The sequence below is a fragment of the Oncorhynchus nerka genome, linkage group LG11 (genome assembly GCF_034236695.1).
Source record: "Oncorhynchus nerka isolate Pitt River linkage group LG11, Oner_Uvic_2.0, whole genome shotgun sequence".
NCBI classification, from domain to species: domain Eukaryota; kingdom Metazoa; phylum Chordata; class Actinopteri; order Salmoniformes; family Salmonidae; genus Oncorhynchus; species Oncorhynchus nerka.
In genome coordinates, this window is record NC_088406.1 from 4,542,332 (window position 1) to 4,556,185 (window position 13,854).

General features: G+C 49.3%; 1 protein-coding gene across 1 annotated transcript; it reads right to left on the reverse strand.

Annotated features, from left to right (window-relative positions):
* Positions 1 to 6,380: 6,380 nt before the first annotated feature.
* LOC115126553 (protein FAM181B) lies at positions 6,381 to 9,695 on the reverse strand. Its single transcript, XM_029656176.2, has one exon. It carries the CDS (start codon positions 8,444 to 8,446, stop codon positions 7,058 to 7,060), a length of 1,389 nt encoding a protein of 462 aa, XP_029512036.1. The 5' UTR covers positions 8,447 to 9,695; the 3' UTR covers positions 6,381 to 7,057.
* Between the last annotated feature and the right edge of the window lie 4,159 nt (positions 9,696 to 13,854).

Consider the following 13,854-nt stretch of genomic DNA (forward strand, 5'->3'; position numbering starts at 1 on the left):
GTAGCCTAGTGGTTAGAGTGTAGAGGTGGCAGGGTAGCCTAGTGGTTAGAGTGTAGAGGTGGCAGGGTAGCCTAGTGGTTAGAGTGTAGAGGTGGCAGGGTAGCCTAGTGGTTAGAGTGTAGAGGTGGTAGGGTAGCCTAGTGGTTAGAGTGTAGAGGTGGCAGGGTAGCCTAGTGGTTAGAGTGTAGAGGTGGTAGGGTAGCCTAGTGGTTAGAGTGTAGAGGTGGTAGGGTAGCCTAGTGGTTAGAGTGTAGAGGTGGCAGGGTAGCCTAGTGGTTAGAGTGTAGAGGTGGCAGGGTAGCCTAGTGGTTAGAGTGTAGGGGTGGCAGGGTAGCCTAGTGGTTAGAGTGTAGAGGTGGCAGGGTAGCCTAGTGGTTAGAGTGTAGAGGTGGCAGGGTAGCCTAGTGGTTAGAGTGTAGAGGTGGCAGGGTAGCCTAGTGGTTAGAGTGTAGAGGAGGCAGGGTAGCCTAGTGGTTAGAGTGTAGAGGTGGTAGGGTAACCTAGTGGTTAGAGTGTAGAGGCGGCAGGGTAGCCTAGTGGTTAGAGTGTAGAGGTGGTAGGGTAACCTAGTGGTTAGAGTGTAGAGGTGGTAGGGTAACCTAGTGGTTAGAGTGTAGAGGCGGCAGGGTAGCCTAGTGGTTAGAGTGTAGAGGTGGTAGGGTAGCCTAGTGGTTAGAGTGTAGAGGCGGCAGGGTACCCTAGTGGTTAGAGTGTAGAGGAGGCAGGGTAGCCTAGTGGTTAGAGTGTAGAGGTGGCAGGGTAGCCTAGTGGTTAGAGTGTAGAGGTGGTAGGGTAGCCTAGTGGTTAGAGTGTAGAGGTGGTAGGGTAGCCTAGTGGTTAGAGTGTAGAGGTGGTAGGGTAGCCTAGTGGTTAGAGTGTAGAGGTGGCAGGGTAGCCTAGTGGTTAGAGTGTAGAGGTGGCATGGTAGCCTAGTGGTTAGAGTGTAGAGGAGGCAGGGTAGCCTAGTGGTTAGAGTGTAGAGGTGGCAGGGTAGCCTAGTGGTTAGAGTGTAGAGGTGGCATGGTAGCCTAGTGGTTAGAGTGTAGAGGCGGCAGGGTAGCCTAGTGGTTAGAGTGTAGAGGTGGCAGGGTAGCCTAGTGGTTAGAGTGTAGAGGTGGTAGGGTAGCCTAGTGGTTAGAGTGTAGAGGAGGCAGGGTAGCCTAGTGGTTAGAGTGTAGAGGTGGTAGGGTAGCCTAGTGGTTAGAGTGTAGAGGCGGTAGGGTAGCCTAGTGGTTAGAGTGTAGAGGTGGCAGGGTAGCCTAGTGGTTAGAGTGTAGAGGAGGCAGGGTAGCCTAGTGGTTAGAGTGTAGAGGCGGCAGGGTAGCCTAGTGGTTAGAGTGTAGAGGTGGCAGGGTAGCCTAGTGGTTAGAGTGTAGAGGTGGCAGGGTAGCCTAGTGGTTAGAGTGTAGAGGCGGCAGGGTAGCCTAGTGGTTAGAGTGTAGATGTGGCAGGGTAGCCTAGTGGTTAGAGTGTAGAGGTGGCAGGGTAGCCTAGTGGTTAGAGTGTAGAGGTGGCAGGGCAGCCTAGTGGTTAGAGTGTAGAGGTGGCAGGGTAGCCTAGTGGTTAGAGTGTAGAGGTGGCAGGGCAGCCTAGTGGTTAGAGTGTAGAGGTGGCAGGGTAGCCTAGTGGTTAGAGTGTAGAGGTGGCAGGGTAGCCTAGTGGTTAGAGTGTAGAGGTGGCATGGTAGCCTAGTGGTTAGAGTGTAGAGGCGGCAGGGTAGAGTAGTGGTTAGAGTGTAGAGGTGGCAGGGTAGAGTAGTGGTTAGAGTGTAGAGGTGGCAGGGTAGCCTAGTGGTTAGAGTGTAGAGGTGGTAGGGTAGCCTAGTGGTTAGAGTGTAGAGGTGGTAGGGTAGCCTAGTGGTTAGAGTGTAGAGGTGGCAGGGTACCCTAGTGGTTAGAGTGTAGAGGTGGTAGGGTAGCCTAGTGGTTAGAGTGTAGAGGTGGCATGGTAGCCTAGTGGTTAGAGTGTAGAGGCGGCAGGGTAGCCTAGTGGTTAGAGTGTAGAGGTGGCAGGGTAGCCTAGTGGTTAGAGTGTAGAGGTGGTAGGGTAGCCTAGTGGTTAGAGTGTAGAGGTGGCAGGGTAGCCTAGTGGTTAGAGTGTAGAGGTGGTTGGTAGCCTAGTGGTTAGAGTGTAGAGGCGGTAGGGTAGCCTAGTGGTTAGAGTGTAGAGGTGGCAGGGTAGCCTAGTGGTTAGAGTGTAGAGGAGGCAGGGTAGCCTAGTGGTTAGAGTGTAGAGGCGGCAGGGTAGCCTAGTGGTTAGAGTGTAGAGGTGGCAGGGTAGCCTAGTGGTTAGAGTGTAGAGGCGGCAGGGTAGCCTAGTGGTTAGAGTGTAGAGGCGGCAGGGTAGCCTAGTGGTTAGAGTGTAGATGTGGCAGGGTAGCCTAGTGGTTAGAGTGTAGAGGTGGCAGGGTAGCCTAGTGGTTAGAGTGTAGAGGTGGCAGGGCAGCCTAGTGGTTAGAGTGTAGAGGTGGCAGGGTAGCCTAGTGGTTAGAGTGTAGAGGTGGCAGGGCAGCCTAGTGGTTAGAGTGTAGAGGTGGCAGGGTAGCCTAGTGGTTAGAGTGTAGAGGTGGCAGGGTAGCCTAGTGGTTAGAGTGTAGAGGTGGCATGGTAGCCTAGTGGTTAGAGTGTAGAGGCGGCAGGGTAGCCTAGTGGTTAGAGTGTAGAGGTGGCAGGGTAGCCTAGTGGTTAGAGTGTAGAGGTGGCAGGGTAGCCTAGTGGTTAGAGTGTAGAGGGTGGTAGGGTAGCCTAGTGGTTAGAGTGTAGAGGTGGCAGGGTAGCCTAGTGGTTAGAGTGTAGAGGTGGCAGGGTAGTCTAGTGGTTAGAGTGTAGAGGTGGCAGGGTAGCCTAGTGGTTAGAGTGTAGAGGTGGCAGGGTAGCCTAGTGGTTAGAGTGTAGAGGTGGCAGGGTAGCCTAGTGGTTAGAGTGTAGAGGTGGCAGGGTAGCCTAGTGGTTAGAGTGTAGAGGTGGCAGGGTAGCCTAGTGGTTAGAGTGTAGAGGTGGCAGGGTAGTCTAGTGGTTAGAGTGTAGAGGTGGCAGGGTAGCCTAGTGGTTAGAGTGTAGAGGTGGCATGGTAGCCTAGTGGTTAGAGTGTAGAGGCGGCAGGGGCCTAGTGGTTAGAGTGTAGAGGTGGCCCCTAGTGGTTAGAGTGTAGAGGTGGCAGGGTAGCCTAGTGGTTAGAGTGTAGAGGCGGCAGGGTAGCCTAGTGGTTAGAGTGTAGAGGCGGCATGGTAGCCTAGTGGTTAGAGTGTAGAGACGGCAGGGTAGTCTAGTGGTTAGAGTGTAGAGGTGGCAGGGTAGCCTAGTGGTTAGAGTGTAGAGGTGGCAGGGTAGCCTAGTGGTTAGAGTGTAGAGGCGGCAGGGTAGCCTAGTGGTTAGAGTGTAGAGGCGGCAGGGTAGCCTAGTGGTTAGAGTGTAGAGGTGGCAGGGTAGTCTAGTGGTTAGAGTGTAGAGGTGGCAGGGTAGCCTAGTGGTTAGAGTGTAGAGGTGGCAGGGTGGCCTAGTGGTTAGAGTGTAGAGGCGGCATGGTAGCCTAGTGGTTAGAGTGTAGAGGTGGCAGGGTGGCCTAGTGGTTAGAGTGTAGAGGCGGCATGGTAGCCTAGTGGTTAGAGTGTAGAAGTGGCAGGGTGGCCTAGTGGTTAGAGTGTAGAGGCGGCATGGTAGCCTAGTGGTTAGAGTGTAGAGACGGCAGGGTAGTCTAGTGGTTAGAGTGTAGAGGTGGCAGGGTAGCCTAGTGGTTAGAGTGTAGAGGTGGCAGGGTAGCCTAGTGGTTAGAGTGTAGAGGCGGCAGGGTAGCCTAGTGGTTAGAGTGTAGAGGCGGCAGGGTAGCCTAGTGGTTAGAGTGTAGAGGTGGCAGGGTAGTCTAGTGGTTAGAGTGTAGAGGTGGCAGGGTAGCCTAGTGGTTAGAGTGTAGAGGTGGCATGGTAGCCTAGTGGTTAGAGTGTAGAGGCGGCAGGGTAGCCTAGTGGTTAGAGTGTAGAGGTGGCAGGGTAGCCTAGTGGTTAGAGTGTAGAGGCGGCAGGGTAGCCTAGTGGTTAGAGTGTAGAGGCGGCAGGGTAGCCTAGTGGTTAGAGTGTAGAGGCGGCATGGTAGCCTAGTGGTTAGAGTGTAGAGGCGGCAGGGTAGCCTAGTGGTTAGAGTGTAGAGGCGGCAGGGTAGTCTAGTGGTTAGAGTGTAGAGGCGGCAGGGTAGTCTAGTGGTTAGAGTGTAGAGGTGGCAGGGTAGCCTAGTGGTTAGAGTGTAGAGGGGGCAGGGTGGCCTAGTGGTTAGAGCGTTGGACTAGTAACCGGAAGGTTGCAAGTTCAAACCCCCAAGCTGACAAGGTACAAATCTGTCATTCTGCCCCTGAACAGGCAGTTAACCCACTGTTCCTAGACCAGTTAACCCACTGTTCCTAGACCAGTTAACCCACTGTTCCTAGACCAGTTAACCCACTGTTCCTAGACCAGTTAACCCACTGTTCCTAGACCAGTTAACCCACTGTTCCTAGACCAGTTAACCCACTGTTCCTAGACCAGTTAACCCACTGTTCCTAGACCAGTTAACCCACTGTTCCTAGACCAGAACCCACTGTTCCTAGACCAGTTAACCCACTGTTCCTAGACCAGTTAACCCACTGTTCCTAGACCAGTTAACCCACTGTTCCTAGACCAGTTAACCCACTGTTCCTAGACCAGTTAACCCACTGTTCCTAGGCCGTCATCGAAAATAAGAATTTGTTCTTTAACTGACTTGCCTGGTTAAATAATAAAAAATCTTTCATTTTTGTTTTTACATCTTCTGTTAAGACGTGTGGTGATTCTGGTATTTCAACACTTCACGGTATATTCACAGTGTTTACTCATTTAACCTATTTGCAAATCACTCAACTCTCACACTAACTAGTCTGTCTGCACACAGAAAACAACTAGCCAGAGTGACTGTACCAATGGAGGACAACCATAGAGGGATCTAGCAGAATGGGGAACGCCACATAGCTACCATTCTTTTCTCTCACTTAAACCAACGGTAGTTTGAAACAGAGACGTCACCCCTTTCATTGTTTTATCATTTGTTATGGGTGTAATTGAAAGGCTTTTGAAAATGTTGCCATGGTTTTTGTCCTAAACACAGTCCTGGTTTGATCCATGCATGACTGAGAAATCACAGTATATGGTTTGAATACTGTAGAGTACCTGGTGATGGTCATCAACCAGAGGTTTGAATACTGTAGAGTACCTGGTGATGGTCATCAACCAGAGGTTTGAATACTGTAGACTACCTGGTGATGGTCATCAACCAGAGGTTTGAATACTGTAGACTACCTGGTGATGGTCATCAACCAGAGGTTTGAATACTGTAGACTACCTGGTGATGGTCATCAACCAGAGGTTTGAATACTGTAGACTACCTGGTGATGGTCATCAACCAGAGGTTTGAATACTGTAGACTGGTGATGGTCATCTTGAACCTCAAAAGGAAATGAATTGGCTTTGACCAAAATGTCAGAACACTTATCAACCACTTTTCAGAGTGTTCTGACTCAAGTTAAGATCCAGGAGACTTTGTAACAATTACAAAAATGTTTAACATGTTCAAGGGCTTTGTGACACTGTTTAATAATCACTTTAAAACTGGATTCTTATAATCTTGGACTCTTTTAATTGAACGTAATATCTGGTGTTTTTACCGTATCGTCTTGTCCGCTGTGAGAATTAAATCAAATCAAAACACATTGAAATTGACTGGGTAATATACAACGTTTTTTCATTAGGGGTGAATTAACTTTCACTTTTACGAGCATTAGAGTACATGAGAGAACCAAATCTATACATTTATTCTTATTCACCACACTGAAAGATCGCCAAGGACTGTTTACCCATCTGGCGAGCGGTGTCGGAGTGTCATGTCTCGGCTCAGAGACAGCTTCTACCACCTGACTGCTGAAAAGTTCAACCTAGCCGTCTCCCTGCACAGATCTGCACCTAAGAGACTATATGAACCATAGATATCATTTGCACCGACTACCAACACAATCAACCCTTACACACAAACAAACAGACACACGAGCACACAGTCTTGTTTTACTAACCTTGTGGAGAGACACAATTGATTCCCATTTAAATCACATTTTCCCTAACCCTAAACCTTACCCTAACCCCTAAACCTTACCCTAACACCTAACCCCTAACCCTAACCCCTAACCCTAAACCTTACTGTAACCTCAAAACATAACAACCCTAAACCTTACCCTAACCCCTTAACCCTAACCCCAAAACATAAACCTCTTAACCCCTAACCCCAAAACATAACAACCCTAAACATTACCCTAACCCCTTAACCCTAACCCCAAAACATAAACCTCTTAACCCCTAACCCCAAAACATAAACCTCTTAACCCCTAACCCCAAAACATAACAACCCTAAACCTTACCCTAACCCCTAACCCTAAACCTAAACCTTACCCTAACCCCAAAACATAACCTTAATCCTAAACCTAACCCCTTAACCCTGAACCTAACCCCTTAACCCTAAACCTAACCCCAAAACGTAACCTTAATCCTAAACCTAACCCCTTAACCCTAACCCTAATAATATCATTTTTCCTTGTGGGGACCAGCAAAATGTCCCGAGTTGGTCAACTTTTTGTTTGTTTACTATTCTTGTGGGGACTTCTTGTGGCTCCATGTCCACACACACACACACACACACACACACACACACACACACACACACACACACACACACACAGTCAATGCTACTGTTTTATTATATACTATTAATTCCACTACCCACTTTATATTTGTAACAACCTACATGATCAATATGCCAATACTACCTGGTCTCTTACTTCTACTACTTGTTATTACATGATTATTGATGAAATGTTCTGCGTTGTCGAGGGAGCTCTAACACACAAGTATTTCACTGCACTTTTTATACCTGCTGGAAAAGGTGTACGTTAAAAATACGATTAGATTAGACAGTATCTCAATCTGTAGCTCTGGTCAATCGCAAGTCACACTAACATTTTGGACCAGAACTACTCAACGTGTAGTCTCAGACAGGGAAGCGATGTCTTATCAGAGAGAAGAGAAACCCTTTGTGTTGTAGCCACCACTACTCAGACCATATGAGACCTGAGACACAGAGCAGTCTGGGAAGAAGTTGGGAAAGGCCAGAGTGCACAGTGAGTTACTATCCTCTGTAGACCCTGTCGCAGAGGAGTCAGACACAGAGTGACAGTACAGGGGTGTCTGTGTTCCTGGGCCCGTCCGTACGCCCTCTCCTGATTGGCAGTACAGGGGTGTCTGTGTTCCTGGGCCCGTCCGTACGCCCTCTCCTGATTGGCAGTACAGGGGTGTCTGTGTTCCTGGGCCCGTCCGTACGCCCTCTCCTGATTGGCAGTACAGGGGTGTCTGTGTTCCTGGGCCCGTCCGTACGCCCTCTCCTGATTGGCAGTACAGGGGTGTCTGTGTTCCTGGGCCCATCCGTACGCCCTCCCCTGCCTTCTTAGAAGGAGAAGAGGTACTCCAAGGCTCTGTATACAAGAATCCTCCCACTAGATGGTGAGGGTCGTAGGACGATACCTGGTCTGTTATGTCCTGAGTCTGCTGGTGCTGGAGGATCCTACTGGGCAGGCCCCGAGTCTGAAACATGTCCTGGTCGATGATCCTACTGGGCAGGCCGCGAGTCTGAAACACGTCCTGATCACTGAGCATGTTACTGTAGTCCGTCCCCAGCAGGTCAAAGAAGTCCGGGTTCCCCCCTCCCCGTTCCAGATCACCCAGGAACATGCCCGAGGTAGACGTGACTCGAGAGGTGGTGGTCGTGTTGGCCGGCTCAGTGAAAAAGGATGGGGGAAGGTTACGGTGCCTCAGGGGAGGCTTCTTGGCTCTCTCCCCCTTGACAGGCTCCTTGACAGTGTTAAAGAGGGCAGCCAGGCTCTTGGTCTGGAGGTTGGCCTGTAGCCCGTCCCGCTTGTGGACGGGTTTACCTTGCTGGAATGGGCTGGGCTGGGTCTGAAGCTGGGTCTGAAGTTGGGTCTGAAGCTGGGTCTGGGTGGGAAAGCCAGAGACTTTTCTCTTGTTGGCCCCTGGAGCTGCTGCTGGGTTCCCTGTTGGACTGATGAAGCCTGTACATCTCTTGATCTGCTTCTGCAGGTACTTGCGGTGGTTGACTTTCCTTTTGGACTTGACTGGCTTGTCCAAAGCCAGTTTGATGTTGCTGGAGGCTGAGTCTATGAAGCTGAGCAGATTCCTGGTAGTTTCCCTGTATTCTCCTCTCTCCTCACTCTCCTCCAGCGGACTCCCGTCCAGACTTCTGGTGGTTTCCCTGTATTCTCCTCTCTCCTCACTCTCCTCCAGCGGACTCCCGTCCAGGCTCTGACCCATGTCATACTCCATCATGACCGACCCAGGGAAACAGAAGTTTACGAACGGAGAGTTCATGATTGCAGTTTGAACAGCCATTACAATTCTGTTTCTAAACACTGCGGCCTCAGTGGCCTCGTCCTCAGCATCCGCTGCTGCTGCTCCCGGCTACTGCTGCTCCCCGGCTACTGCTGCTCCCCGGCTACTGCTGCTCCCCGGCTACTGCTGCTCCTCGGCTACTGCTGCTCCCCGGCTACTGCTGCTCCCCGGCTACTGCTGCTACTGCTGCTCCCCGGCTACTGCTGCTCCCCGGCTACTGCTGCTCCCGGCTACTGCTGCTCCCCGGCTACTGCTGCTCCTCGGCTACTGCTGCTCCCGGCTACTGCTGCTCCCCGGCTACTGCTGCTCCCCGGCTACTGCTGCTCCCGGCTACTGCTGCTCCCCGGCTACTGCTGCTCCTCGGCTACTGCTGCTCCCCGGCTACTGCTGCTCCCCGGCTACTGCTGCTCCCCGGCTACTGCTGCTCCTGGCTACTGCTGCTCCCCGGCTACTGCTGCCCCCCGGCTACTGCTGCTCCCCGGCTACTGCTGCTCCCGGCTACTGCTGCTCCCCGGCTACTGCTGCTAATCCAAAATATAAAGAGCCTCTTCCTCGTCACAGCATGTCTTCTTGTCCTGTGCCTGGGTAATGTTGGCACCTACTACAAGCAAATTAGATATTCGATTTCAGACTGTCACAAGAGACTAGTCCCAGGGTAGCTTCCCAGTGTGCAGGAAATGGTTGAGAATATGTATTCTCAACGTCTTTTCAACCAAAGATATGTCTTTTCAGCGTCTTTTTGCTCATAGGGTTGGTCCAAACCCCTTGGTCCTTAAGCTAGTTGTGAGGCTTGGACATGCAGCTCCTGTGAATTCCACTCCTCTCCTCTCCACTTTTCCACTCCACAGTAGAACAGAACAGAGACTGAACTGAGGGAACAGACACTTGTTGTTTGTGGAAAGCAAATCTGACCGAGAGAGAGAGAGAGAGAGAGAGAGATCTTTCAGGGGGCGGGGTTAGATGATGTCAGAACATCAAAGGGGAGGGGCAGAGAGACCCCGGGACTTAACTCTTTGCTTACGCCTGACCACCTGCAACTAAGAGAGATTTGTCTGAGCTTCCCCGCTGTGTCTCAAGACAATAGCCAGTGGTAGGGTTGGTTGGATCCCTCTTCCTTTCACTGTTTATGTGTGCTGTGAACCCAAACCGCTCTTATGAAACTTGAATATGTTGGGCTACTATGGAGGTGAAACTAGAATATCACTTTCAGAGCAATGTAATTCTTTGGAAATTAGTTCTTATGTTGTTTTATAATAGTTAGTTAAAATTTAAAAGATTTCATTTCTAAAAAACATTGTCCCTGTGTTATGTATACATTATTTATCTTGTGCTCTTAGAAAAAAACATATATATATATATATTTCCATGATTTCCATGTCTTTAGTCATACCAGCTTGATTGTTGGGTTGACAGGCAGGACTTGCTACTTCTACCATCTCATTACACACCGAGAACACACCAAACTATGTCATCAAGACCCTGCCGTTTACTATTATGTTTTCAGAAAGGCTTTTTCTCCATGGGGAAATCCTGGTTCCCATACAGGTATCTCTATAGTATCTGGGATCAATTATAACTAATCCTGGTGCCCAAACATGTATCTCTATAGTATCTGGGATCAATTGTATCTCTATAGTATCTGGGATCAATGATAACTAATCCTGGTTCCCAAACATGTATCTCTATAGTATCTGGGATCAATTATAACTAATCCTGGTGCCCAAACAGATATCTCTATAGTATCTGGGATCAATTTTATCTCTATAGTATCTGGGATCAATTATAACTAATCCTGGTGCCCAAACATGTATCTCTATAGTATCTGGGATCAATTGTATCTCTATAGTATTTGGGATCAATTGTATCTCTATAGTATCTGGGATCAATTGTATCTCTATAGTATCTGGGATCAATTCCCAAATATAACTCTACTACTTAAGATAACCTTCCTGCTTGTTCTGTGTCTTAATCTGCTCGTGGAACTAAAGTTGGAAGTTGATTTCTTGTTGGTGCATGGTCATGTTGGTGAATTCCCAGAGCAGTGGGAATTTTTGCTCGGTCCTGACAACTATTATAGCCGGGTCTTTGACATACAGCCCTACGGAGTCTAAAGAGCCTCTATTCTCCCCCAGCCTCTGAAAGGGAGCTTTGTACCAGGGATTCATTAAAGTGCACCTCACAGCCCCACAGTAAAATAGCCCCCCCCCCCCCCCCCCTCTCAATAATGAACAGTCGATTTAACTGGAAAAGCTGGCGGGGCTGTTAAATTAAAAGGGGAAAATAAAGTGTTGGTTCGGTGAAGAAGAAGACATGTTGACCTTAAGAAATACAGCCCTGGTATGAAACCGCTTGCTGTACCCTGCTTACTGCGTCTGCTTTACTGCGTCTGCTTTACTGCGTCTACTTTACTGCGTCTGCTTACTGCGTCTGCTTTACTGCGTCTGCTTTACTGCGTCTGCTTACTGCGTCTGCTTTACTGCGTCTGCTTACTGCGTCTGCTTACTGCGTCTGCTTACTGTACCCTGCTTACTGCGTCTGCTTACTGCGTCTGCTTTACTGCGTCTGCTTACTGCGTCTGCTTACTGCGTCTGCTTACTGCGTCTGCTTGCTGTACCCTGCTTACTGCGTCTGCTTACTGCGTCTGCTTTACTGCGTCTGCTTTACTGCGTCTGCTTACTGCGTCTGCTTACTGCGTCTGCTTACTGCGTCTGCTTACTGTACCCTGCTTACTGCGTCTGCTTACTGCGTCTGCTTTACTGCGTCTGCTTACTGCGTCTGCTTACTGCGTCTGCTTACTGCGTCTGCTTGCTGTACCCTGCTTACTGCGTCTGCTTTACTGCGTCTGCTTGCTGTACCCTGCTTACTGCGTCTGCTTTACTGCGTCTGCTTTACTGCGTCTACTTTACTGCGTCTGCTTACTGCGTCTGCTTTACTGCGTCTGCTTACTGCGTCTGCTTTACTGCGTCTGCTTACTGCGTCTGCTTTACTGCGTCTGCTTACTGCGTCTGCTTACTGTACCCTGCTTACTGCGTCTGCTTACTGCGTCTGCTTTACTGCGTCTGCTTACTGTACCCTGCTTACTGCGTCTGCTTTACTGCGTCTGCTTGCTGTACCCTGCTTTACTGCGTCTGCTTGCTGTACCCTGCTTTACTGCGTCTGCTTGCTGTACCCTGCTTACTGCGTCTGCTTTACTGCGTCTGCTTGCTGTACCCTGCTTACTGCGTCTGCTTGCTGTACCCTGCTTACTGCGTCTGCTTTACTGCGTCTGCTTACTGCGTCTGCTTTCACCGCTGTAGACAATAATAGTTTTACGGGAAGTCTCTTGGCTAACGGTGAATAGTGAATACCCAGAACACACTGAGAGGTGCAGTATGGGTTCTTGGTCTGCCTGGGAGTTTCACTGTGCCAAAGCTTGATCCTGATTTAAGTGTGGGGGGGTGGTGGGGGGAGCTGAAAGGAGGAAATAGTATCAGGGCTGGTGAGAGAGGGAAGATGGAGGAAATAGTATAAGGACTGGTGAGAGAGGGAAGATGGAGGAAATAGTATCAGGACTGGTGAGAGAGGGAAGATGGAGGAAATCGTATCAGGACTGGTGAGAGAGGGAAGATGGAGGGAAATAGTATCAGGGCTGGTGAGAGAGGGAAGATGGAGGAAATAGTATCAGGGCTGGTGAGAGAGGGAAGATGGAGGAAATAGTATCAGGACTGGTGAGAGAGGGAAGATGGAGGAAATAGTATCAGGACTGGTGAGAGAGGGAAGATGGAGGAAATCGTATCAGGACTGGTGAGAGAGGGAAGATGGAGGGAAATAGTATCAGGGCTGGTGAGAGAGGGAAGATGGAGGAAATAGTATCAGGGCTGGTGAGAGGGAAGATGGAGGAAATAGTATCAGGACTGGTGAGAGAGGGAAGATGGAGGAAATAGTATCAGGACTGGTGAGAGAGGGAAGATGGAGGAAATAGTATCAGGACTGGTGAGAGAGGGAAGATGGAGGAAATAGTATCAGGACTGGTGAGAGAGGGAAGATGGAGGAAATAGTATCAGGACTGGTGAGAGAGGGAAGATGGAGGAAATAGTATCAGGGCTGGTGAGAGAGGGAAGATGGAGGATAGATTATTCACACAGTAAAACAAAAGGGATGTACCTATTTTGAAGATATTTCCATACACTGCCTTGATTGGCTGATAGGATGGTCTAGAGCCCACCCACTTACCCAGAAGAACAGTCATTGGTCTATTATAAACAGATCACGCAGAGACGTCATGATGTGGGCCAAACCTTCCACTTGAAAAGGCTGAAATTCCAGGCATATTTTATTTTTAACAACCCTTACAACAAAAAGGCCACTATTATCACTTTCACAATTTCAGAGTGTTATTTCACCTCATAGTGTGGAAATATAATTATAACATTTTATTTTTTAACTGCACTGCCCCTTTAAATCATTTTGGCTTTTATGAAATAATGTTGGAAATCTTGCTTATGTTATTGCATTTTACAGCCTACACTCTCGGAGCTCTCTCCTCTCAGCTCTCTCCTCTCAGCTCTCTCCTCTCAGCTCTCTCCTCTTAGCTCTCTCCTCTCAGCTCTCTCCTCTCAGCTCTCTCCTCTCAGCTCTCTCCTCTTAGCTCTCTCCTCTCAGCTCTCTCCTCTCCTCTCAGCTCTCTCCTCTCTCCTCTCTCATCTCAGCCTGGTCTGAGGCTCAGTTGGTATAGCTGTTTTTGGTCCTTGCAACATAATTCCCAAGAATGGATTCTTTCTTTTTCCCCTTTTCTTGAAAGTGCATTTTAAGGCAGTGAATCATTTAGAGCTGGGAGACGGAGAGGAGGGAGAGAGAGAGAGAGGTTCTGAGCTCTTTGAAAGAAGGGTCCATCGAGAAACTGTTATTCTCATGTAAATTGGTACGGACGGGGAGAAAGGGGGGACAGTGAAAGTGATAGTACTGATCTAATTATCTGTGGCCCCAACACCCGGTCTGAATGAGACGCTCAGAATAACTGCTGACATGGAAGCACAATAAACAGGACAACGTAGAGCTTCTGTAAAAAAAAACAAGCTTTTCTCTTCAGGCCTTTATGGGGGGGGGGGGGGGGGTGTTCTCTCTCCCTCTTCTCTTTCTCCCTCTATCCACTCTCTCGCTCTCCCTCTTCTCTCCACTCCATCTCTTCCTCCTCTCCCTCTCCCCCTCCTCCTCCCATCTCTCTCTTTTCCTCCTCTCCCCCTCCTCCTCCCCTCTTCTTTTCTCTCTCTCTTTACAAAAAAAGCAGGGTATTTAAAAGAGATATTCATAGCATCTCGCACCTCTATTCTTAAATGTCGACAGCAGCAGGCGAGAAAAAGAGGCAACAGAAATAAATTTAATATGACATGATAATTAGGTCACATACAGTATCCGCATTCGTGGATCCA

What these genes read in the sequence shown, in the direction of transcription:
- LOC115126553 (XM_029656176.2), bottom strand. Translation starts at nt 8,446, where the DNA reads ATGGCTGTTCAAACTGCAATCATGAACTCTCCGTTCGTAAACTTCTGT.